At 45.5% G+C, this 25,582-nt stretch overlaps 1 protein-coding gene across 5 annotated transcripts in view; it reads left to right on the top strand.

Moving 5' to 3' along the window:
* The window catches only part of SLC23A1 (solute carrier family 23 member 1), a 381,822-nt gene extending 379,831 nt beyond the window's left edge, over positions 1-1,991 (top strand). For all 5 annotated transcript variants that reach the window (XM_069199322.1, XM_069199324.1, XM_069199323.1 and 2 more), the window contains one exon: positions 1,725-1,991. In XM_069199322.1, coding sequence (XP_069055423.1) covers positions 1,725-1,966 — 242 coding nt within the window. In that variant the 3' untranslated portion in view covers positions 1,967-1,991. The remainder of the gene's footprint in view (positions 1-1,724) is intronic.
* Positions 1,992-25,582: the final 23,591 nt, after the last annotated feature.

Here is a 25,582-nt window from a genome sequence, read left to right as displayed (position 1 = left end):
TTATTTAGGAGATGAAAGCAGTAGAATGGATTTGGGATAAGTCAGAGTGGGAATGGAGGATAGTTGCTAGAAACATGACATATGATGATGAGTAGATAAGTGTGATATAAGATGAGAGCAGGGATTCATAGATATCTAGTATAACAACCCACCCAGGAGCCAAGCAATGACCCACGAACATGCCAAGCACAGAACAACATACATATATATATATATATATATATATATATATATATATATAGACACACACACATAAATACATACACACATGAATACACACATATGCACACATATATGTACATACAATACATATTTAGAACCATGGGTAAATATACTTAGTTAAACAATAATGTGTCACTTTTATTTGCCTGCTTTTTATTCATGCACAGCTTGCCAGTCCTGTGTTTGTCCCTCCCATGGGGCATAGTCTCTGCCATTTCTATGATGGGCTGGATTTGATTACTTTTCAAGTACCACCATTTTCCTTTTGGTTAGGGACTCCATGAGAGTGCCTATGTTTTCCAGCTGTTTCCAGTATGTACTTCTCTTCCCCTGCACGCCATGTTGTTCACTGTTGTCTGTGAGGTTCTCCCCACCCAAGCTGCTACACTCACTTTTGTCCACCCCTGTTGCTTTCTCTTCCATCTGCTTCTCCCCTGCCAGGATTTTGCAGAGATTTCTGATAGGTATAGTATAAGCCCATTTACATTTGCAGAGGTCTACACCATACGTATAGAGTTTTCAAAGCCTGGAAATCCCTCTCAAAGGGAGAGAAATAGATGTTCCAAGGCATGGTTAGCCTTGAAAGTTTTTGAACACTGTCAAACATGTATGTTTGCATATGTTTGCAAGCATTTACAAGCTCCAGTAATTCTCATTTCCACTCTGGCAGCGGTAGGATATGTATTCCAACTAAATGCTGGCTGAAATCCCTTTCCAAGCTGGGGAGAAGAGCGGATCACCAACAGATTTTGTGAGAGTGTGGAAAAAGCAGTTTCTCAAACATAGAAAACCGTTTTCCTCGTGAATTAAATAATGTGTTTGCACAGGGAATACTAGTCTCCCTGTGTGGAGTTCTTTGTTATGGATAATGCCGGACAGCAGAAATGGGATTTGGCTGGAGTCACGTGGCTATCCCAGGAATACACAGCATTCTGTGTATTCCTGGGAATGTTTGTGAATCCCAGAAAATAAATCTACTCTTTCATGTAGGTGTTAATCCGTGAGTGTAGATCTACTGCTTTTTTGTGATCTGAGCAATTATTCTGCAGACACTGATACTCTAATCAAGCGGATAATTTGCTAACAATGCATGTTGCGAGAATCATGCCACCTGCTCTCGGACAGAGCTCCGGAATTATGAAATAATTTTTCTTCTAGCTTTAGACATTTTCCTATCCCCTTTTCCATGTATTGTTAAAAACCTGGGGGCCTGATTTAGAGTCTGGTGGACGGATCTGTGACAAACGTGATGATCCGGCCATCAGCCTTATTATAAGTGCCAAAGGATGTAATAGACTTGTGATATGATCTTTCTAATCAAGACAGCTTTGTCTATTGGATGACATAGAACGGGAAATTGAACAATACTTAGCTTGTCTGTTGTCACTGAAAAAACTTGAAGACGATTACTGTTTCAGATTGTTTTTGTAAGATTACCATTTATGATATCACCATGCATAACCCAACAGTTCATAAAATTATATTCTGACTGTCATTTACAGGAACTCAAAAAGAACGTGGACTGATACAGTGGAAAGAGGGCGCGCATGCAGACAGCGAACAGTCTGTCGATCATAAAACCTATGACTTCCCATTTGGAATGAACTGGATTAAAAAGAAAAAATGTTTTCGATATATACCGATTTGCCCAGTCTTTAAGGGATATAAATCTAAAAAACATACCAGTTCGACAGAAATATTACAAGAAAACACAGATGATGTGGTCATATGTACAAAAATCTAAATAAAGCACTTTTTAAACCGGCAAATATGTATTCTGGGTTGAAACAAAGAAACGTTATTTTTGGAGCCATTGGGAGTTTCTATAAAGTATGAATGAAGATGGGAATTGTGTTTTTTTCTGACTCCTATGTCTTGCATCGTTACTCAAATAAAATAGGAAGGGAACTTCTGTAACGAAAGATTGCTATTTAAAGTTCGTGTTAGTGATTTTCTAATTGTAAGCTGCAAACAAACACAAAATAAGTCATAACAAAAGGCACTGCTGCACTGGCCTTACCTCTCACTGGCAATGTAGGCCCACATGTACTGACGGATTGTTCCATAGACACAGAGGGGAACATTTATTTAAAATAATCACACAGCACAGCAAGTCACCATGTTGTGCTGCGCTGCATGATAAGTAAAGGGCAGGGATGCACCGTATTTACCATAATCAGGTGCAATTCTGTCTTTTCCCAGCTCTTGCGCACAATGTCCTGCCTAGCATCAAACACAGCCGCTCTTGCACCATGTTGCAAGGGTCTGTGCTGTAAGCACGATTGTTTTCGTGCAGAAAAGGACAGTCCTCTGAGGCTTTTTGCTATTTCTATGTGTGCTGCATAGCACATAGAAAGATGAATAACAACATTTCTCCTTGTTAGGCCTCACCTGGGGAGGCGTACCATTTTGACGCATTGCTAGGTCTACCAGTCATGGTAAATCTGGGCATGAGTTAAAATCCATGGGTGGATGCATGAGAGCACTCACACTCCATCCATGACACGCCTTTCCATGGTAGAGTAATGCAACTCAGTGATTTGCAGTACATTGTGTTACTCTAGATTTATCAAGCCACACAAGGTGGACTTGAGTGGCTTGATAAATCTAACCTAAGAGTTCTGTCGCTCTTGCCTCCCTTTGCGTGATGCAAGGTGGATACAACTCTTTAAAAAATATTCCTCAGAATGGGGAAAAATCCTGTGTTACTTCAGGCCTACAGTTCTGGTTAAGCTTCCCTGATTCATTTAGCTAGGGCACTACCCTTGTTTGGGTGCCCGAGCAGGTGTTGTTCGGTAGTTCATTATTTCTTAGTGGAAAATCTCACCAGTAGTCCCTGTGAATCCCCTTATAGGTAACTGCGGGGAAGGTATGATAGCGGTCAAATATAACGCACAAAATTCTGGATCACTCGTGATTGGCACCTTAGAAATGAGGTTGGTGGTGTGGCCAAAGAATTTCAAGTAATTGGGCAACAGTTGCTACAGTCTCTACAGCACAGCACAAAATATGTGTTATCCTACAATGAATTTTGCTGCATAAAAACAAACCAAATCTGCATGAAATGCATGCTCTCGTAAGGAGAATCTCAGAAATCCTGGTTCAGCTGGTATTGGTAGCTACTGACCAAATCATGGCCCATATTTACAGTTTTGTGTGAAAAAGCAGAGAGCTGGCTAGCGCCATTCCAAGACGCCAGCTATTATTTATGGAATGGCGCTAGCCGGCGCTAATGCCCTGTTAGCGTCCTTGTAAAGGACGCAAACAGGGTGGGGGAGGTGTAGGGGAAACTGGGGCTTGTGCGCCGAATTATGGTGCTACGCTGTTCAGAAGCAAAACAATGCCATGCTCACCACCCTAATGGCCATGCCCAGGGAAGGAATGTCCCCTGCTCATGGCCATTGGGGCCAGCGCCATGCAGGGGGCCCCAAGTCAGGGCCCCTGGCGTGAACAAAAATATATATACTTACCGGGACTTACCTGGGATAGGTCCCCCATCCTGTGGTGTCCCTCTGGTGTGGGTGAGGGTGTCCCTAGTGCCAGGGAAGGGCACCCGTGGGCTGTTTCCATGGTCTCTGACCATGGAGTTATCCCTACAGGTCTCCTAACGCCTGCCCATTCCCAGGCATTAAATAATGGTGCTAAGCGAGCTTAGCGCCATTATTTAAGGCCCCCAACCTCCTGTGCTGGATTTTAGCATGGGGAGATAAATATGGTGCTAAGGCCATATCATCCATTTCTGGACGGGAACGCTTACCTATCATCTAATTGACACAAGTTAGGTTTTTGCAACCAGGAAAAGAAATTAACTCCATAACTTTGGCACTAGACGTGTCTAGCACTAAAGTATAAATATGGAGTTAGGTTTGCACTGAATTAGCGTTAAACAAATGATGCTAATTCAGCGCAAACCGAGAATAAATATGGGTCCAAGATTGAGAGCAGGACAGGAAACTGCACATGCAAGTCTTTTTCTTTTTTTAAAGATGTTTTTTATTGAGTCAAATACAAGAACATTAACTTAACATTGCCAGGACAGAGATATGCAGTTGTGTATATATATCCATAGATAATATTGTACTTATAAATGCATATTAAACATATAAATGAATTAGGCATACACAGCAATATAGTATCAAAGACTTCAAGTTTAAATAAAGAAAGAAGAAAGAGAAAGAGAGAGGGAGAAGAGCTACAGGGATAGAAAAGGGAATCGAGTGATAGCCATGAGGAGAGAGAGGTAATAGACATTAGTTACAGCTAATGTAAGATGAAATAAGTATATATAAGAAGGAAAACAGGTAATCTATTGAATTTTTTTTTTTAAAAAGAGGAGAAAAATCTATTTCCTCCACGGTGCGTGAGAGATAGTTACTTAATGGCAACCATAGCTGATGACGTTTGAAGAAAGTTCCTGTTGAATCAAGCTTGTAGCTGTCAAGTCTATGATGATAACATACAGAATTCCACCACTGTCTGAGAGAAGCGTTTTCCGAAGATTTCCAGTTAGAAGTAATAATAGAGATTGCAATAGAAAGCAATAGGTCCACCAATTTTCCAAGAGGCCTGAATGAACTCCAGATATTGTGTATGCCACCCAAAAACAGTAATTCATATGACATTGGTAAGGAGATCTGAGCTATTGCTGAAATGCGAGACCATATTGAGGACCAAAAAGTAGATAGGGATGGACAAGAAAAAAACATGTGAAAGTCAGTACCCTGCTGAGTGTGGCAGCACCAACAATTGTCATTTTGTGCAAGTTTGAGTTTGTAAAGGCGTACAGGAGTGTAGAAAAGTCTATTATAAAAAAAATATAGTTCTGCGTGAGGCTTGCAGTGCGTGCAGTGGAATGTATCTTATACAATATTCTATCCCATAAAAAACTTGTCCAAACAACACCAAGATCTGATTCCCACAATGTCTCAATAGGTGATTTGAGTCTAGGTGAAACAGACGTTCTTAAAAGTTTATAAATTCCAGCTGCCCTAGGATAATTAGAAGTTACGATTGGGTGTGGAGATGATGCAAGAGAAGAATGATTATGATGTATACGTTTATTGAGGGCCTCTTGGACCAGAGTAGAAAAAATGATATATTGGGATTTCATGCAAATAGGGAGATTATAAATTGCTGAGAGAGTAGTAAAAGGGATGAGAGAGTCTTTATGATATAATTGGGAAATGAGAAGAATACCTTTAGTCATCCAAGCCTTCCAACACAAGGTTTTACCTTGTTTCCTAAGAGAACTATTGCGCCAAATAGGGCTGTTAAAGAATTGATTAATGGGGGTAAGATGCGAAATAAAAAAAGGTTTTCAGTAAGTTGACTGAATGGGAGATAGTGCTGGGCAACCAGAATTTTGGGGGGTTAGACATAAATATAATGTGTTTATGGGAAAAGGGAGAAATAAATGATTCTTCCAAAGAGAACCATAGCTTTTGAGGGGCATCATTGAGTATAGATAAATAGGGTTGTATTTGCTTAATGCCAAAAGATTTGTGATGAGTTAAAAAGTCAGGAAAATTAACTCCACCTTGTACTTTAAGAAGTTTTCATTTCGAGAGAGAGATTCAGGATTGTTTACCGTTCCACAGGAACTTGGATGGAATTTTATCAATTGAACTAAAAAAATAGTTTAGGTATCTTAATAGGGAGCATCATAAGGAAGAACTGAATGATAGGGAGAAGCATCATCTTAATGGTATCCGAGCGCCCCCACCACGTGAGATATAATGGAGTCCATTTCTGTGTGAGATCTACAAGCTTTGCAGATAAGATTTCTAAATTAGTCTTTAATGTATCCTTGAGATTAGTGCAGTACCATACCCCCAGGCACTTAATCTTAGAAGAATTCCAAGATAATCCTGCATCAAGGAATACAGAGCCAGTGCAATGAGCATTAAGTGGTAAGACCACTGTTTTGTCTATATTAAGTTTAGAGCCAGGTAAATCAGAATATAAGTTGAGCTCATGCAGGAAGAGAAGTGTCAGGGTGAGACATGAACAAAAGAATATCATCAGCATATGCCATAAATTTGATGTGTGCATTATTAATTTGAAACCCTGTAAATTGCTCAGACGTTTTTAATTGGTATAGAAAAGGTTCGAGAACTAAAATAAATAGTAAAGGAGATCATGGGCATCCCTGTCGAGTACCCCTTTACAGAGGGAAAAAAGGAGATCGGATACCATTTGTTATGACCGAGGAACATGGTGAGGAATAAAGAATGGATATAAAATGTTGGAATTTAGTACTTAGTCCATGCCATTCCAATGCCTTCCACAAGAAACCCCAGTAGTCCATGCCATTCCAATGCCTTCCACAAGAAACCCCAGTAGACCCTATCGAAGGCCTTTTCCGCATCCAATGATAAAGCTGCAAGAGGAATCTTAAGTTTAGATGCCTTGTTAATAATATTTTAAAAAGTACGGGAATTATCTGCTACATTTCTATTAGAGATAAAACCAGATTGATGAGAATCAATAAGGTCAGGTATATATAGGAGTAAACGGAGAGCTAAAACTTTGGCATAGAGTTTACAATCAGTATTAATTAGAGATATGGCTCTATAATTTTTACAGTCAGTCGCATCCTGATCTTTTTTGGGAATAAGACAAATCATGGCCTCCGTAAATGAGCGAGATGTAGAACCTGACATTATAAAGTGATTAAGTAATTGAAAGAGTTTGGGGAAGAGAGACTTAGCAAACTGAATAAAGAATTCTACTGTGAAGCCATCTGGGCCTGGAGCCTTACCCCTGGGGAGAGATTGTAAAGCTGTATATAGTTCGGTAAATTGTAGGGGTTGGTCTAAAGATGAGAGGTCAATCTGCAATGGATCTCTTGGTTTGAGATTAGAGAAATATTGGTTGAGAGATTCAACTGTTGGTGTGTGTTCTGGAGTATACAGGTCCTTATAGTAAGAAGGGAAACACAATGCTATATCTTTATCTCTAAAGTGATTAACACCATTGTTATCTGTGATAGATTTAATAGTTGTTTGTTCTTTTCTTTGTTTCAAATATCGAGCTAGAAGAGAACCAGCTTTATTATTACCACCATAATATCTGGCATTCATTTTCAGGAGGGTGCTGCATGCTTGTTCAGTGGTATATTGGTTAAACTCCATTTTAGCTGAGACTAGTGCTTCAAGATGTGATTTACTAGTTTTGTGAGTAAAGTATTGATGTTCTAGGGACTTTATATTTTCAAGGATAGAAGTCGATTTTTGTTGAGCAGACTTTTTTTTTGAGTGAGTGTAACTTATGTTGAAACCACTAGAGGCTGCTTTGAATGCATCCCACACAAAATGAAATGATAGTTGATCACTATCGTTGATGTGGAAGTATTCTTCTATAAACTTACTGTAGGAAGCGATAAAAGTAGCATCTGAAAGTAGAGAGTTATTAAACCTCCATGAAGATGTTTTAGAACCATTAAGAAAAAGATCAAGGTCAGTAATCACAGGTGCGTGATCTGAGATCAAAATAACACCGATTTCAGAGTTGACCATATGTTGCAATAAACCTTTACTCAGAAAGATATAATCAAGTCTAGAATGGGAATGGTGGGTAGAAGAATAAAAAGAGTATTCCAAAAGGTCGGGATTGCATATTCTCCAGGAATCAGAGAGAGAATGCTGTAAAATAAAGTTTTTAAAATCTTTGTGGGAGGCATGTGGAACGAAACGTAACGTGGAACGTCTGTCCAAAAATGGATCGAGAATTTGGTTGCAGTCACCACCTATTAGTAAATAGTTTGAGAATGTTCAGAGACAATATGTGAAAGATTCTTCCAAAAATTTGGATCTGGATGTGTGGGGCCGTATATATTTAGGATAGTAAGAGAAATATTGTCAATTGTAAATGTAACAAGTACCCAGCGACCTTCTGTATCTTGATGCTGAGAAATTATGGTAGGTTTGAGAGATTTATGACCGAGTATAATCACCCCATTTTTGTTTGTGGTGAAGGGGAGTAGAAAATGACCCCCACCCATTGTTTTTTAAGCTTAATTGCCTCAGAGTCGTTGAGGTGAGTCTCTTGCAACAAAGCAATGTGGCATTTCAAATGAGCTAGGTGAGATAAGACACGCTGATGTTTAATGGGGTGTTTAAGCCCTCTAACATTCCAAGTAACAGTTCTAAGTTGCATAACAAGAAGTATCAATAAACAACTGCTGTAAAAAGGAAAAAACTAGGCATATCAATTTTGCAAAAGCAAAGAAATGGGAAAAAAACAAGATAGTAAAGAAAAAGAAAAGGAGGAAGATGACCTCCAGAAGTTGTATATACCTGGATGTGGCAATACAGGGACTTAAATCCACGAAAGCTAAAGAAGACAAGATAGAAAGTAAATACCCCGAAAGGTAGAGGGACAGCAAAGAACCTGAAAAGACAGGCAAGAGTGGCTTCAGCACAAGAAAAGTGATATCAGATATTAAAACATATGAAGGCGAGTTTCATGGAAAAAAAAAACCCATACAAACGAAAAATCTACCATTCAGGAGACCAACTAATGTAATAGCTACAGTAAAGGAGTGTGACACGAAGAACAATAAAAATCAAACCTTACCAGTGGAACGTGTAGGAGAACAATTTGGATGGTGAGAAAGGGATACGGTTGGGAAAGGAACATGAGGATTGCACAAAGAACACTAGCTAAAGAAGAAAAATAAGAAAATAAGAAGATGCAGATAAGGAAAACCATGGATATAAATATTAAACATAACCATTACTATTAAACTGTCCAGAAAAAAAAAGAAAGGGCATTAAAGACAAATTAAATTATATCTTCAAGTAATTGCAGATGTTCCTAGTTTCATTGCTTCTGTTTTGTGTTGGTTAATAAAAGTTTAGTAGTGCTGAAGGTTCCTCGAACGAGTAAGATTTGTCCTTGAATGTAATTTTGAAATGCATGGGTGAAGAAGCCCATATCGAATATTCAAGGATTTGAGTTGTGGACGTAAGTCCAAAAACTGTTTGCGACGTGCAGCTGTAGCAGGAGAGAAGTCTTGTGTGAAAAACACTTTATGACCTGACCATAGCAAAGAAACCATATTTTTGGCTTCCGAGAGTATTTGCATCAAGTCAAGTAAATTGGAGAAAGAGAATAATAATGCCTCTAGGATGTGCACGAGGGCCAGTTGAAGTCTGTGGACCTAAACGATGTGCCCGTTGGATAGAGAGGGGAGAGAGGTAGAAGGCAAGCGAAGAATTGAAGGTATTGCTGTTTGAAGGAATGCAATCATTTTAGAGCCTTCCGAACCTTCTGGAATCCCAAAAAGGCGAAGATTATTTCTCCTATTTCTATTTTCTAAGTCTTCAGTAAGCCTTTTAAGTAGAGCCATGTCCTTGGAGATCTGAGGATTGACAGTGTTACAATCTTCAAAGTTACTGACTTTCAAATTAGTTGTTCGTGTTGATACCATTGCTCCTCAATACGTTGCAAAGAGGCATTAGTGTCCATCATAAAGGGCTTTAATGCATGCAATTCCTCCATGACATCATCTAGAGTAAGATGTGTAGGTGATTTTGAGGGAGAATCAAGGTTTTTTTGGGGCGCTTGACGGAGGTGGTGTTAGATGGTTTTTTCGCAATTGCGCCAGCAGAATGAAATGAAGAGGTGATATCCTTTAAAAAGTCTGTAGCACTATCCATTGTTAAAGCTGATGGTAGGGAAGATTTAGTTATATGTGTGCGCACCACTCGAAGAGTATTATTAGACTTGGAGGAAGAGGATGACTAGCTACTCTAAGAATTATGTGATCTCCCCATAAAAGCCAGCAGCAATTTGGTAATAGGAAGCCAGCAATGTGAGGTGATGATGAAATTATATTACGATGAGAAGCTGCTGTGAGAAGTTTCCAACAACAGGGCAAAATATAATAAAAAAATATATAAATAGAAAATCCTAAATTATTCTCTCAGAACAGGCATGACAGAATACCACAAGAGCAAAGCACTTTACTACACATAGTCAAACAATTGGTGACTAGTTTTAAGGGAACCTTCTGAAAAGGAAAAATCCCCTCCGTCAAAGGAAAGCATTTACCATGTTATGAAGAGCAACTTGAAAGAGCTCCTTGACAACAAGAGCTGCCAGTGAATACTGAAAATTGAAAACCTCAGCTAAATGTGTTTGAAGAGAGAGGTCAAAGGTTCAGCTGGCTGTCAGAAGGTAATAAATATTCCATTGCAGAGGAAATTAGATTTGTAGAATGACATCCAGGCAAGCAGTTACAAGTCAAATAAAAACATATCTGTGAAAGTTTAGGTTTGTGCAGAGACTTATGGAGTGAAACGCAAATGACGCAGATAAATAATTACCTCAGGCCCTCACATGAAGTCTCTGAAAAACTTGAAAACTGGATGTCTCTGTAAGATAAAGGCATATTTATGCAGCGGCAGAGCTCCAGTGCTAAAAAATGCTGGAGAAATTAATCATTTTGATGTGAAAACATCTCCTTCCTTCCAGGAAGTGCTGAAGCCTCATGGAGCTCTAAAGAGCAGCAGCCAGCTTGCGTGACCTCCAGCCACGCCCCCATGCAAGTGTATTAATAGCGAACATTTCAGCAGGAAACAGATGAAATGTAGGTGCCTAATTGTACCAAAAGGGAGAAAAAGACATAGGAATCAGTGCGAAAACACAGATTCCTGCAGTTATTCACCATTCCAGAGGAAAAGCGAAGGACTTCTGCAGTAAACCACACCATAAATTACTGTACACAGCAGTATCTCAGGTGCTCAATTACAGACAAGGTTAACTTGCTCATGTCATCAGTGCCTATATATCTGATGTATTCAGTCTACAAAAATGCAGAACATATAATTTGTACAAAGATAATGGGCACAGAAAAGTATTGACTGAAGCCTTTTCACTGTTAGTTGGAGCCAGAGACTCAAAACGATCACCAGATAAACCATCGGAGTTGCAAAAGTTAGTTTTTTTAATCAGTATCTGTTTTTTATAAAAATGGAAGGGTTATATCAAGAAGAGGTGGGTCAGACGTCTTTCTAAATTGCCAAATAGGTTTCATTTTTATGCATTTGTGATCTGGTCCCTCTTGAACTGTGTCAAAGAACTATTATCATTCCGGAGACGTTGATGTTTGGCATTTGGCATATAGGGGGTCATTACAACCCTGGCGGACGGTGTTAAAGCGGCGGTAAGACCGCAAACAGGCCGGCGAAAATTATGTCCATGGTGGAAACTGCCAACAAAGACAGCCACTTTAACACTCCGACCGCCACAGCGGTACAGACAAGCAGCGCGGTGGGTCACCGCCAACAGACAGGCGGAAGACAAAGTACCGCCCACAATATTACAACAGGCCAATCCGCCACCTTTTCCGGGGCGGATTCACTGTGGATAAAAACACGGCGGAAACAGCCATTTCACAGGGAAAATGCTCACCTTAACACACTCCAGGAGGAAGGAGGGCACCATGGAGCCGGAACTCCAAATACTCCCTGCGATAGTCTTCCTGCTCCTCTACGATCATCAGCAATGCCGGCGCCGAAGACAACGGTGAGTACTGCACCTACGACATAGGGGAGGCAAAAGTCAGGGACACACACACGCAACACCCCCACCCCCACCCTCACCCACTACAACACACACACAGTGTTGCCAGATTGGGCGATTTCCCGCACAAATGGGCAATATTTTTCCCATTTGTGCGGGAAAAAAACCCAATTGCGGGAGCCTGATTGTTGGGCTATTTTTAGCCCTGTGTGCGGAAAATTGTTTGCGGGGCGGCGCCGCCGGAGATACTGCCCCTGCCAGGCCCCGCCCCATGAGATAGCGAGTCGCAGACTTGCGGCGCACACACGGCAGCAGCGTGTGCGCCGCGCAGTGTCGCACCAGGGGGCCGTAAATTGGTAGCACTTTCGCGCGCTACTAGATTGACAGCCTTCTTCCCCACTGAGAGCGCGGCCGTACATCACGGAGCTCTCAGTGGGGCAGAGGGCCGTCATTCTAGTAGTGCGCGAAAGCGCTACCAATTGATGGCCCTGCCAAGAAGTATTGGCCTGCCCCTGTGGCATTATTTAAAATGCCTGCGTGGGTGGGCGCCACGTGGTGAGCGAGGAGCGAGCGAGTCAGTCAGTGTGTGGCACACTGTTTACTCACTGCTGCGCTGCGCACGTGGTGGTGTCCTCTGGTGTGTAGCTCTTCACTTTTTGGGCCCTGCCGTGAGCCTCAGCCTGCACAGGTGTGGTGCCCCCCCCTGGAAAAGTCTCTTTTGTTGTGCGCTTCACCCTTGGACCCCAAATTAAAGCCAGCGCCCAGCCCCAGAGTGCGTGATTGGGGCCCCGTAGAGGGGAGACACCCCCCCGGCCCCTTCCTGTTGTGTAGGTGCTACCTACGTCCCCTACCTACACTGACGTGCGGCTGGTTGGTGCGCAGCTGCGTAAGACAAGGTAAGTGTCCTTCAATTTGTACCTTTGTGACTTGTGAGAAGATGTATTCCTTATTTTTAATATTCAGGGACTAATTGTGGATTGAGAGTGCATAGGATCTAAAGCATGGAAGGATTGAATAAGAATGAGTGGCACAGCCAGTGCTTAATTTGTAAATAAAAACGTGCCAGTGTCCACAGCGCTCCTCTTAAACACACAGCTGCTGCAATTAAATGTGCAAACACGGAATACTAGGGCAGCTTAATCCTAAAGCCATGTTGGGCCTCTTTAGTCCATTTTAAGCCATTTCACTTCACTCCTGCAGCTTTCTGCTCTCTCCCTTTCTGGCACTCTATTTCATTTTTGCATTCCTCCGTCTTTCCCATATGTGTCATTTGCAAGAGTGCCGTCCCTCAAAAATAAGTGCCAGTGCTCTGCACCGGAAACAACAAGCGCAAATTAAGCACTGGGTGGAATCACATAAAGGTTGGTGATGACAAAGAGTTATTCTGTTCGTCTCGTAATGCAAGGGGGTTACCAGCTGAGTTGTGCAGTGTGTGCTTTGCAGGGCATTTAAATACAAATAAATCATTCAGTTTGGGTATTACTTAAACCATTTTATCTGAAACCTTTTTGCACGTTTGGTAGCAGTCTGTCTTATACTGCCAGTAATGCAAGTTTAACCTAATGACTTACATTTGCACAACACACAATTCTCCATTGCAGCAGTGAAGATTTAATTATGTGGCTATTGGTTACACAACGACCTTTCAGTGCATTAACTAATAAAGGTTTCATAATATACAGTGATTAACTTAACTTTTTTATTTTAAGGCATGAGTTATGTATGTGGCTGCCTGAAACAGAATATATATATATATATTTTTTTTAGACACAAGTTTAACCCTGCCCCACTGCATGCAGCATCACTGTTCCCATACTTTTTTTAATGCACTTTGAGCTGTGTACTCAGCTGATTTATTCATTTATTTCACTCCAGTTGCAGGCAGTGCAAGCACAAATGTGGCCTCATTGGCTGAACTAAGCGAAATGAGGGTACATGGTCAGTGCACAGCCTCACTGCATGGTTCTGTTTGTGATCTTAGTGCCTCAATTATTGACATCACTTGTAGTCATGCTCTGCTCAGCATAGACATTGCTTGCATTTGACACAAAACACTAGCCTTTACCAATAATTTAAGTTCAAGTTCATGGAGATTGGGTCACTGTGTTCTGGCCTCTGGTAGCAATTTTCAGAAGGGTATCACCTCACACAAACAGCCTTTTTCACCTCACACAAGGATGTATTTTTCTGCAGGGCCCTGTTGACCTCCACTGTCCAGGGTAGGGGTAGCCCGCTAAAACAAGTGTAGGGGTAGTGCCTGAGTACGTCCGAAGGAGGCAGGAAATTAGTGAAATGTTGGTCTGCTGCCCATTTAATGAAAAGTCCAGAAAGTAGAACAGTAGTAGAGCAAACTTCAGATACACACTGGGAATGCTAGATGGCTACTTGCATTTCACCTTCATCTACCGTGTGCATCTGAAAGGCAGTGAAAAGAACAAAGGTTGTGCTTTGAATCCATTTGGGGAGTGTTGATTATCAAAGGTTAATGACTGAGCTAATGTAGCAAATGTTATCTTTGCATGTTGGGACTGACATATTGGGATTAACAGGACTTGAACTGTAAAATGCAAAGGGAAAACAGCATTGGGTCTGCTTTCCACAAACTTGAGTTCAGCATGAAAAGTTGAGTAAGTATGAGGGGTAGTCCATTAAGATGTATACATTTTTGCTGTTATCGGTGAGTTGTTGCTTTATTATAAAACCAGTTTGAAAGCTAGAGCATACCTCTTATTTAACCTTGAATACGAGGGAGTTGCCATCCTTTGGCTCATTCCTAATTTCAAAACATGACAAATCCAAAGAGTCAATTGTCTGCCCTGAAACCAATCACTTGCCCGGAGTGCGTAATGCAATGAATAATCTAGGAACTGTGAGTTTCACATATTTGCTTACATTAGAAATTAGATTTATGCTTTAAAATGTTTGCTTCAGCCTACGACTGCATTAGTTCAGTGTTAAACGTTTGGGCTACTTTTTGGGCTGGGACCGGTTCATTTGGGCTTACTTTTGGCTGGTCGTTCAACAGCTTTGGGCTATAGAAGGCTTTTAAAATCTGGCAACACTGCACACAAATGCATTTCCAAACATCACAGTAACAACCCCCAACCCCTCCGGAAGAATGCAAAGACAAAAGGAAATGAGTTCAATCATTGTAATGTATCAAAATTCAGTAAGCTAATATATACAGATATATATACACATTCAAAAAAGTTATACATCACGATTAGTAGTGCAGGTATGCACCATTCAATGTCTGTGGACCACTGGGCCCAAAATGCATGGGCGAGGCCCACATCAGATACCTGACCAGAAACGGAGAGAACACTGCTGGGGCATCAGATCGAAATACAACAGGCACCTCAGGGGGAATGCAAGGGGGGGCACCTCAGCCAGATGACAGCACCACGCCAGATCCACGACAGGGCTCCATGCCCATTGATGTATCCTGGGGAGTGCAAAGCCACAGTCTCACAAGTCTTTTCAGTGGGTGGGTTGCCCACTGTACCATCCTGGGGAGTGCAAAGCCACAGTCTCACAAGTCTTTTCAGTGGGTGGTTTGCCCACTGTACCATCCTGGGGAGTGCAAAGCCACAGTCTCAAGTCTTTTCAGTGGGTGGTTCGCCCACTGGACCATCCTGGGGAGTGCAAAGCCACAGTCTCACAAGTGGATAACAGTCTCCACTGGTTCTGGAGGGGGACTGGTGCCCAGAGTGCTGCATCCTGTTAAGGACTGAGGTAGTGGATGCTGTTCTCCACTGGTTCTGGAGGGGGACTGGTGCCCAGAGTGCTTCATCCTGTTAAATGACTGAGGTAGTGGATGCTGTTCTCCACTGGTTCTGGAGGGGGACTGGTGCCCACAGTGCATCACTCTCCCCGTGACGGTCCCAGTTCCGTCAAGGCCCCTGCCGCACATGGGCTACCGGTGCTTGATTTTGCGGTGCTTGCCATGGCGGTCTTTGCCCTGTTTAGCGGTGCTTGCCATGGCAGTCTTTGCCCTGTTCAGTGGTGCTTGACTTTGCTGTCTCTGACCTGTTCAGCGGTGCTTGCCATGGCGGTCTTTGCCTTGTTCAGTGGTGCTTGCCATGGCGTTCTTTGCCCTGTTCAGCGGTGCTTGACTTTGCAGTTTCTGACCTGTTCAGCTGTGCTTGCCATGGCGGTCTTTGCCCTGTTCAGCTGTGCTTGCCCTGTTCAGCAGTGCTTGACTTTGCTGTCTCTGACCTGTGCAGCAGTGTTTGCCATGGCGGTCCCTCATTGTCCAGCGGGGTTGTGGCTGCCGGGGCCCTCCTGGGCACTGACTCTGGCGGTGGTCTCCTGACCAGTGACGATTGGACTGCCCTCCTGGGCAATGACTCTGGCAGTGGTCTCCTGACCAGTGACAATTGGACTGCCCTCCTGGGCAATGACTCTGGCGGTGGTCTCCTGACCAGTGACGATCGGGCTGGCGGTGGCGTCCTGGGCAGCGGGGATGATGGCGGCCTTCTCCGCCGTGCTGCTCTTCCCAGACTTTGGCCCTTTATTCTGCCCCTTCCCCACCTTGGGAGGAGTCACAGCTGACTCGACACTCCTCCTGGGACCCTTGTGAGCGGGTTTTGCCAGCAGGAGTCTTCCCCCTCTCCCGTCGGGCACTGTCCAACTTCTGGTGCTTCACAGAGGGGGGACTGGCTGTGCTTTGGCTCCGTGTCACACTGGCTGCCCTGGTGCCCGGTGCACTCCACATACCTCTAACAGGCACCACTGGTACCGGAGATTTTTTGCTGAGGTGCTAGTACGGGACCCATGAATTGGGGCGAGGTTGGTTGGAAAGAGGTCAACGTTGCTCAGGAAAAGTTTCTGACGAACACTGGGACGGGTAGCTGGAGGGGGTCTGGGAGTGGAGGAAGAGGTGGTGGTTGTAGGAGGTGTAACTTTTGATGATTTGGGTGCAAGTGCATGTTCTGGAGGCTGTCGTAAGATGGATGGATGTTGGGTGTGTGTGTGTGCCCGCGTTTGTGTACTTTGGAAGGGGGCGTCACAGACACACTGGGAGAGGACACAGGGGACGTGTAAATGGTAGTGGGGGTGGTGAGAGCAGGTGAGCGGGGTGTGGTGGTGGGTGTGCTGGTGCGAGTCCTAGTGGCTGTAGTGGTAGTGCATGCAGGTGAGAGTGTAGACGACACTGGGAGGGAGGAGGGAGACGACGAGGAGGGGGACACAGTGGAGGCAGTGGATGTTGCTGTGTCTGTATGTGTGTGATGGTTGTGTGAGTGCCTGTGAGATGTGTGATGCCTATGTTTGCCTGAGCTTCCCTTGTGTGTTAAGGTGTGTGCAGGTTGGTCTGATGGTGTGCTTGGGATAGGCAGAGGTACAGGGGATTGGGTCTGGGTGGAGGAAGTTGGAGGAGGAGGCTAGACACAGGGACAATGGCTGCCATCAGTGCTGAGGCCAGAGATTGCAGGGTTCAATGATGGGCAGTCTGACCAGAATGAATGCCCCCCAGGAATACATTAGTGTGTTGCAACTCCCTTTCTACACCCTGGATGGCATTCACAATGGTAGACTGCCCAACAGTGAGTGACCTGAGGAGGTCAATGGCCTCCTTACTGAGGGCAGCAGGGGTGACAGGGACAGGGCCTGAGGTGCCTGGGGCGAAGGTGATGCCCACCCTCCTGGGTGAGCGGGCACGGGGCGAAGGCTGAGGGGCTGCTGGGAGGGCAGTGCTGGTAGGGGGGGTGGTGGCTGTACCTGTAGAAATGCGGGGCACAGATGTTGCCACCACCACAAGGGAGCTCCCATCGGAGGACGAGTCCGTGTCGCTGGTTGCTGATCCGGTGAGCGCCGTAAAGCTCCCCTCGCCCTCCGTCCCACTGGTCCTTTCAGAGTCCGTGGTTTGGCCCTCCATGGCCATGTGGGATGCAGCCCCCTCGTGCTCTGGTGCCACTGTACCTCCGCCTGATGATGCTGATGCACAAAAGAACAGGGAGAGCACAAAAAGAGGGGGGGGACGACAGAAGAAAGACAGGTTGAGTGCATGGCTTACCGCTACCGTTGGCGGACAATACAGACACAGCAGCCCCCTGCAATTCGCCGCGCTGTTGGCCTCTACAGATGCAGTTCCTGGGATATGGCCTACATGGCTATGGTGGACATCTGCACACATAGATGACACAGGGGCATGTATACCTGTACTTGGCACTCTACAGAGGTGGGGTGGAGTGGCACATGGCCTGCATTACGGAGGGGCCTAGCCTACGGAACTCGCCCTGGCCTAGGGGAACCCACAGCCCTCCTCCCCCACCCAGACCCCTCCACTGCACGCAAAGTCAGCAGAATGATCTTGTACTCACCCCCTTGTGTCTGCTGTGATGCCCTCAAGCGCCCATCCAACTCAGGGTAGGCCACCGCCAGGATCCGGAACATCAGGGGGGTCATGGTGCGACGGGCACCCCTCCCACGTTGGGAGGCCATCCCCAGCTGAGCCTCCGCCGTCTTCTTGCTCCAGCGGCGAATGTCCTCCCATCTTTTACGGCAGTGGGTGCTCTGTCTCTGGTGGACCCCCAGGGTCCGGACGTCCTTGGCGATGGCACGCCAAATATCCTTCTCCTGGGGGGCGCTGACCTACATGATATGTACAGGGGAAGAAGAGAAGTCATTAGCAACTGCACCGTCGAAGAGTGGCCCATATCCCTACCCTTGCCATGTGCACATGCATTCACAGTCCTTCATGCTCGCAGAACTCTGCCCCCTTCCTTCTTACATCCAGCCCTCTCCACCTAGGCATAGCCCATACAACTTGCACCCTATGTACTCACCTGTTGGTCTGGAGGACCGTAGAGTAGCGTGTACTGGGGGAGGACCCCGTCCACGAGCTTCTCCAACTCCTGTGCAGTGAAGGCAGGGCCCTTTCCCCAGACGCATGTGCCATTGTATCTTCCAGACCGAGGTCACAGCAGCACTTGCAGTATAGGTCCTCTACTGTCGAAGATCAGGTATCGAGTGATTGAACAGATAGAAAATGGCGGTGACGTCCGCGGCGGTGCGTATCATCACGGCCAGCGCACTTCGTCATTGGCTCTTGGGACCCATAGGGTCCAATGTTAACCAATGCAGCATTGCGCTGCGGTCTTCGACCGCCTACCGCGACGGTGTACAACGCCAGCGCAGTTACCTCACATCCCATTGTCCCACTTTAGAGGTCAGGCAGCTGCCACTTCAGGGGCCCACATGGCTTCATTTTCAACTGCGTCACACATACCTAGGCCTGGACTCAACACACATACAGACAACTATTTGGATTTTGTTTCGTGTTCTGTGTAGCTGTGGGTACATACCTCTGAGTTGGTTGACTCTGTGGTCGCTGTTGTCCTTCCTAGGCACTGTCAGCTGGGACATGTGAGGAGATGGCGGAATCCTCCGGTGTACCGACCGCTGGTGGACCTGTTGACAATGGAGGAGCGACATTTAATCATCACCTACAGGTTTGACCGTGCCACAATCAGGAACTGTGTACCCAGTTGGAGCCAGACCTTATGTCACCAATCCGCCATTCCACAGAAATCCCCCCTCAAGTGCAGGTGCTATCAGTGCTCCATTTCCTAGCAAGTGGTTCATTTCAAACAACAGTGGCCATGGCATCAGGGATGTCCCAGCCTATGTTTTCCAACGTGTTGTCCAGAGTGTTGTCTGCCCTGCTGAAACACATGAGAAGCTACATCGTTTTCCCTCAGGTGGAGGATTTGGCTACTGTTAAAGGTGACTTCTATGCCCTTGGACATATCCCTAACATCATAGGTGCCATTGATGGGACCCATGTAGCTCTGGTCCCCCCCCCCCCCCACAGGAGTGAACAGGTGTACAGGAACCGTAAGAGTTATCATTCCATGAATGTACAGATGGTATGTTCGGCAGACCAGTACATCTCGCAGGTAAATGCTATGTTCCCTGGCTCAGTGCATGGCACCTACATCCTGCGGAATAGCAGCATCCCTTATGTGATGGGTCAACTCCAGGGGCACTGTGTGTGGCTATTAGGGGACTCTGGTTACCCCAACCTGTCATGGTTACTGACACCAGTGAGGAATACCAGGACCAGGGCAGAGGAACACCACAATGAGGCCCATGGGCGGACTAGGAGGGTGATCGAATGCACCTTCGGCCTCCTGAAGGCCAGGTTCAGGTGCCTCCATATGACCGGTGGTTCCCTATTCTACTCACCAAGGAAGGTGTGGCAGATCATCATCGCCTGCTCTATGCTTCACAATCTTGCTTTGCGACGCCAGGTGCCTTTTCTGCAGGAGGATGGTCCAGATGACGGTGTTGTGGCAGCTGTGGAGCCTGTGGACAGTGATGAGGAGGAAGCAGAGGAAGAAGACATTGACAACAGGGACTCAGTCATACAGCAATATTTCCAGTGACACACAGGTGAGAACACTTTCTTGACTACTACATTTACTTTCACACTTCTACCTTTATCCTGTCTGTCAATTTCAAGCAGTATTTGGTAACTGAGTTGTACATTTCCATTACGGTTTCACAGGTGTGGTTACCAACGTGTGTCATCTGCTTGCATCCTTCATGGACTTGTGATGTGTGACATAGGTATGTTGACATTACATTTTCGAACGGATTTTGTCATTGTCATAGCTAATACACATTTTCAAAATCACAGACTGACTCCAGATATTTTTGTGCTTCAAGGGTGTTTATTGAAGTGCTAATTATTGGAGGGGGTGGTCAAATGGTGATGGGTGATGGTGGAGGAATGTCCATGGCAGAGTCCAGTCTATTAGTCTCACAGGTACATTGCCCATATGGGCATAGGAAGTGGAGCTGGGGCAGTACCAATATGGACAGGGTTACAAAGTGGGACAGTGGGATGACAATCAGGGTGGTCTCATTTCTTGGTGGGGGTCTTGGCATCGTGCTCTGTCCTGTTCCTGGATCTCAGGGACCGCTTGCGGGGTGGTTCTACGTCTGCAGGGGGTGGGGGGCAGTTCATCGTCCAGGCTAGTGTCAGGGGCCCCTTGGAGTGCCACGGTGTCCCTCATGGTGTTCTGTATGTCCTTCAGCACCCCTACGATGGTGCCCAGGGCGGAGCTGATGGTTCTGAGTTTCTCCCTGAAGCCCAAATACTGTTCCTCCTGCAGGCGCTGGGTCTCCTGAAACTTGGCCAGGACCGTAGCCATCGTCTCCTGGGAGTGGTGGTATGCTCCCATGATGGAGGAGAGGGCCTCGTGGAGAGTGGGTTCCCTTGGCCTGTCCGCCCCCTGTCGCACAGCAGCCCTCCCAGTTCCCCTGTGTTCCTGTGCCTCCATCCCCTGGACCGTGTACCCACTACCACTGCCCCCAGGTCCCTGTTGTTGTTGGGGTGGTGGGTTATCCTGGGTTCCCTGTAGTGGTGGACACACAGCTGATTGACGTGTCCTGGGGACGGAGGTATGGCCCGCTGGGTGGGTGCTGTACTGGTGTTTCCAGAGGGTGGAAGGTCAGTGTTGGGCTGTGCCTGTGCGAGGTTAACCGACTGTCCCGAGGCCCACCATGGTCCGGGCTGGTCATCTGGATCCAGTTGGCCAAAGCTGCTGTCATCACTGTGGGCCTCTTCTGTGGGTGGGGTAGAGATGTCTGGACCCTCCTGTCTGCTGACGTTAGGTAGTGGTCCTGCAGGGGTGTAAAAGCATGATTATTGCATCTGTGTGTGTCATGGTGTGCAATGGGTGGGTGACCGTGTTCCCCAGTGCTATCATTCCTGTGTGGGGGCCTGTGTGATGATGGTTAGTGGGTGTGTATGGGTATGTGCAGTGGGCATGCCTAGGTGATGGGTTATCCATGCTTTGTTGTGTCATGCAGGGCTTGGTGTTGGGATGGGTGGTTAGTGTTATTAGTACATTAGTGAGGAGTTGGAGTGATAGGGGAGGAGGTGAGGGTGGGGGGGGTGTGATAGCATGCAGGTAGGGTGGGGGATATGATAGTTAAGATTTGACTTACCAGTGTCCATTCCTCCACCGACTCCTCCGAGGCCCTCTGGATGCATAATGGTCAAGACCTGCTCCTCCCATGTTGTTAGTCGTGGGGGAGGAGGTGGGGGTCCGCCGCCAGTCCGCTGAACCGCGATGTTGTGCCTGGAGACCACGGAACGCACCTTCCCCCGTAGGTCGTTCCACCTCTTCCTGATGTCCTCCTGATTTCTTGGGTGCTGTCCCACTGCGTTGACCCTGTCGACTATTCTTCGCCATAGCTCCATCTTCCTAGCTATGGAGGTGTGCTGCACCTGGGATCCAAATAGCTGTGGCTCTACCCATACGATTTCCTCCACCATGACCCTGAGCTCCTCCTCCGAAAACCTGGGGTGTCTTTGCCGTGCCATGGGGTGGTGTAGGTGATGTGTGTGGTGATGAGTGTGGTGATGTGTAGTGGTGTGTAGTGTTTTGTGCGTGGAAGCTGTATGGGTGATGGTGTTATGTGCCTCTGTGTGGTGGGGTTGTCTATGCTGTGCTCTCTCTGTCGCCTTCATCTATAATTTTTGGTAGTAGGGGTTTGTGGGTGATGTGGGTGTGTGTTTTATATTGTAATGGGTGTGTGGGAGTGGTGTTTGTATGTGTATCAGGTGTGTGTATTTGGAATTGGCCAATGTGGCGGTGTTTTGGAGATGTGTGTGTATTTTGAGCGCGGCGGTGTGTACCGCCAATGCAATACCGCGGTTGAAATACCGCCGTGTGGATTCGTGGGTCGTAATAACATGGGCGTGTTTCTGTTGGCGTGACAGTGGAGGTTTTGTTTTCGCCAGTTTATCACTGACCTTTGGTGTGGCGGACTTGTGTGGGTGTCTGAATTTCGGCAGATTCCGAGATGTGGGTCATCATAGCTGTGGTGGAATTCTGCGGTGTATTGGCGGTCTTCTGCACAGCGGTAAGCGGCTTTTACTGCCAATGTTGTAATGACCCCCATAGTGTCAGGACAGGGCAAGGAACCAGGGATGCAATTTACTCTCAAAAACAAATTCAAGTTGGTACTCAATGAGCTGAAAAATCCACTTTTTTCATCACCGGAACTAGTAATTGGAATCTTCATCCTGATGCTGTTCTACCTACAATACTTACACACCCAGCAAATGCTTCAGCAGCATCAGAGTTGTAAAGGCATTTCTTATTGTTTTTCACATAGACACAGTGTTGACAAGTCCTTATAGGGGTTTCTTGAAGTGACCAGCTTATTGGAAAATGGAGGAGGAAATGTAAAGGAGTAGATTGCTGAGACTGTAGGAGTGACTCTGTGTAGCCCTGGGCCATGGAGCGGTGACAGACATCTAACGTATCGTAATTGACGTATCATTTCACTTGGGCCAGGGAAACTGTTTCTGTCTCACTGTTTGAGCCCACTCTGCACAACAGCGCAGTGAAATGCAACAATATCTGCAAGCTAGCACCAAACCCAGTCCTTTAAGGGTGTGCACTTCTGCGGGCCACCTTGGCAGCCTCCTACCTATGTTACAGGTCCATTGTTCCAGGAATTAGTACATTTTAGATCAACAAGCAAGCTCCAGCCAAGGTGTAGGATTCTTTGGCGAAAAGATACTCACAATGACTCGGGATAGTGCCACAGGGATCAGTCTGCTTGGTTAGGCAGTCAGTCTCATTTCCGCACCAGATTGTTAGACATCAGAAAATTGAAATAGGGAATGCTCAACACCGTTCCTTCCCATCCCTTCAAAAATGCTTATAAAACAGGTTCTATGAAAGGGATGGGCTAATCTGTAGTGCTGAGTGAAGTAAAAAGCATACATTGATGGAATGTTAAGGGACGTACAAAAGGAATATGTTTATGTACAGAATCATAGAGATTCAGCTCATGATATATAATTGTGTGTATAGAGTCCCATTAAATATGTTTGCGTCCAGCAGGGATTTGCTCAAACCTTGGTGCCGGCGGAGTCTCAATGAGATGTGGACGCCCATTCCAGGCTCTGCTTTCCCCCTCGGGTTTACATATATGGTAGGTTTATTGGACGGGCTACACAACTAACTTGCTATTCTTCTGTTCAACTCTCAGATGTCAAGCCTGCATGGCCTTCCCCACCCTCTGCAAATGTCCAAAATCATGGATTATAAGTAAAGTGCTGGATTGCTGAGATCTGTACGGATATCGAACCACTCACTGACTAATAACAGAAGAAATCAGGCATCCCAATGGCAAGTAGTAGACTATTAACCGAGAGAAGGTGACCTCCCTATTTCCATTTCTGTTCCTTCTGCGTCCAGCCTTGTCAGAACCTCAAAGGATCGCACGTTCTCTTTCCTCTGACTATAAGGAGGACAGGACATCTTACCCGAAATGTGAGCTCTCCTGTGTGCTGGGTTCCCAGAAAGTCACATATAAGAATCCCTGAATGACCCAAACAAAAATCTCATTCGATTTGAGTTGAATCATAGAGTGAAGAAAGTCGAAGTATGTTTCTTTTAGGGTAGATTAGTTATTGGTTAGATCAAGGATAGAAAACGAAATCAATAGAAAACCAGCTTTCTGCTATGTGGTGCCTATTTGCGGACCCTGTCCTTGCAGCTGACTTGTATCATGAAGACTTGTCTCTATTCCTTAGAGGGAAGGAGTTTGTCTTTCTCTGGGCCAGGGTCCCTGTTGGACTGGGTATGTATAGCAGGGCTGAACCAGCCAGGTCTTTAGTTTACCTCTGGACTAGTCAAGCAGTCTTGCACACTGCTTTCACCCCTTGTTTACAGAAATACATGAATGTCTGTGCCTTTGTGGCTGTAGGCCATAGGGTAACAAAAGTTCGAGAGAGGCAACAAGCTCTGCTGATGCCTCAAGGTCTGAAACACTGCAGACGTTTCAGGGTCTGTGTTTATCTGATAACCAGTCTGAAACAGCCTATAGCCCCAGACACTATCTGGGCTGCTCAAAACACACCAACCTCACCTCAATAAAGACGAACCACTAAAATAAAGAGCCGAATTTTCTGGAACATGATGTCCCCAGGGTGAAGCCTGGGCATTTGGTGAGTCAAGATCGCCTCCACAGAGAAACAGTCTGTGTCTGCCAATGTAGCCCATTCTCTCGAATCATACCAGCTACTGTGAACATCAGTCCTGTTGCGCTACTGCCCACCTTTATGCACTGTCATAAAATGCTATTTTTGGGTCTTGAATATTTCTGCCTTTTGCATGTAACTTCTTAGTGTTGCTTTTGCCCATTTCTGTATGAAATTTAAACCATATAAAGTCAAGGAATTTAATCGATATTCCAACAAGCACTCAATTTCTCCACTTTTCCATTATGTATTTTTGTGGAATTCCACATCATTATTAAATAATATATTTACTTCTAATCTTACAAAATTGGTTTGGGTGGTACTTTCTGACTTTGAATTGTTTAGCTATTTGTGTCATCACAACCATTACACTCCACCCGTACCTTCTAAGAGGATGCTTTCCTATGGCTTGGCATGCTTTGCCAAAAGGTGAGACAAGGGGGAATATGGGAAATCTTTGTTTTATTTGCGCAAGGTACCCTGACAAAATGGTTGTAACAGCATCTTTGGTCACCATTCTCGTCCAAACTGCCAGGTGGATTTCTAGCACACGTTCTCATACATAAAGAAATGTTCACTGCAGGAGATAAAACATCAAGCATATCAAGAACATGTGTTGTCAAATCCAATCGGTTTTGGTTTTAAATGGTCAAGCTATTGACTTTGCCAATGCTTGTTGACACCAGCATGTGACCGTATGCATCAAGAGGCATGCACACACATGCCTAGCAATTTTTTAAAGGATTGTCTATTAAAGGAAACCCATTACAACATGGTCGCTGCTGGACCTGACATCCTTGGGGGTTTTCTACAACT

Source organism: Pleurodeles waltl, chromosome 7 (genome assembly GCF_031143425.1).
Source record: "Pleurodeles waltl isolate 20211129_DDA chromosome 7, aPleWal1.hap1.20221129, whole genome shotgun sequence".
NCBI lineage: Eukaryota > Metazoa > Chordata > Amphibia > Caudata > Salamandridae > Pleurodeles > Pleurodeles waltl.
Note: the sequence above shows the minus strand (reverse complement) of the source record. Positions and strands in the feature narration are given on the sequence as shown.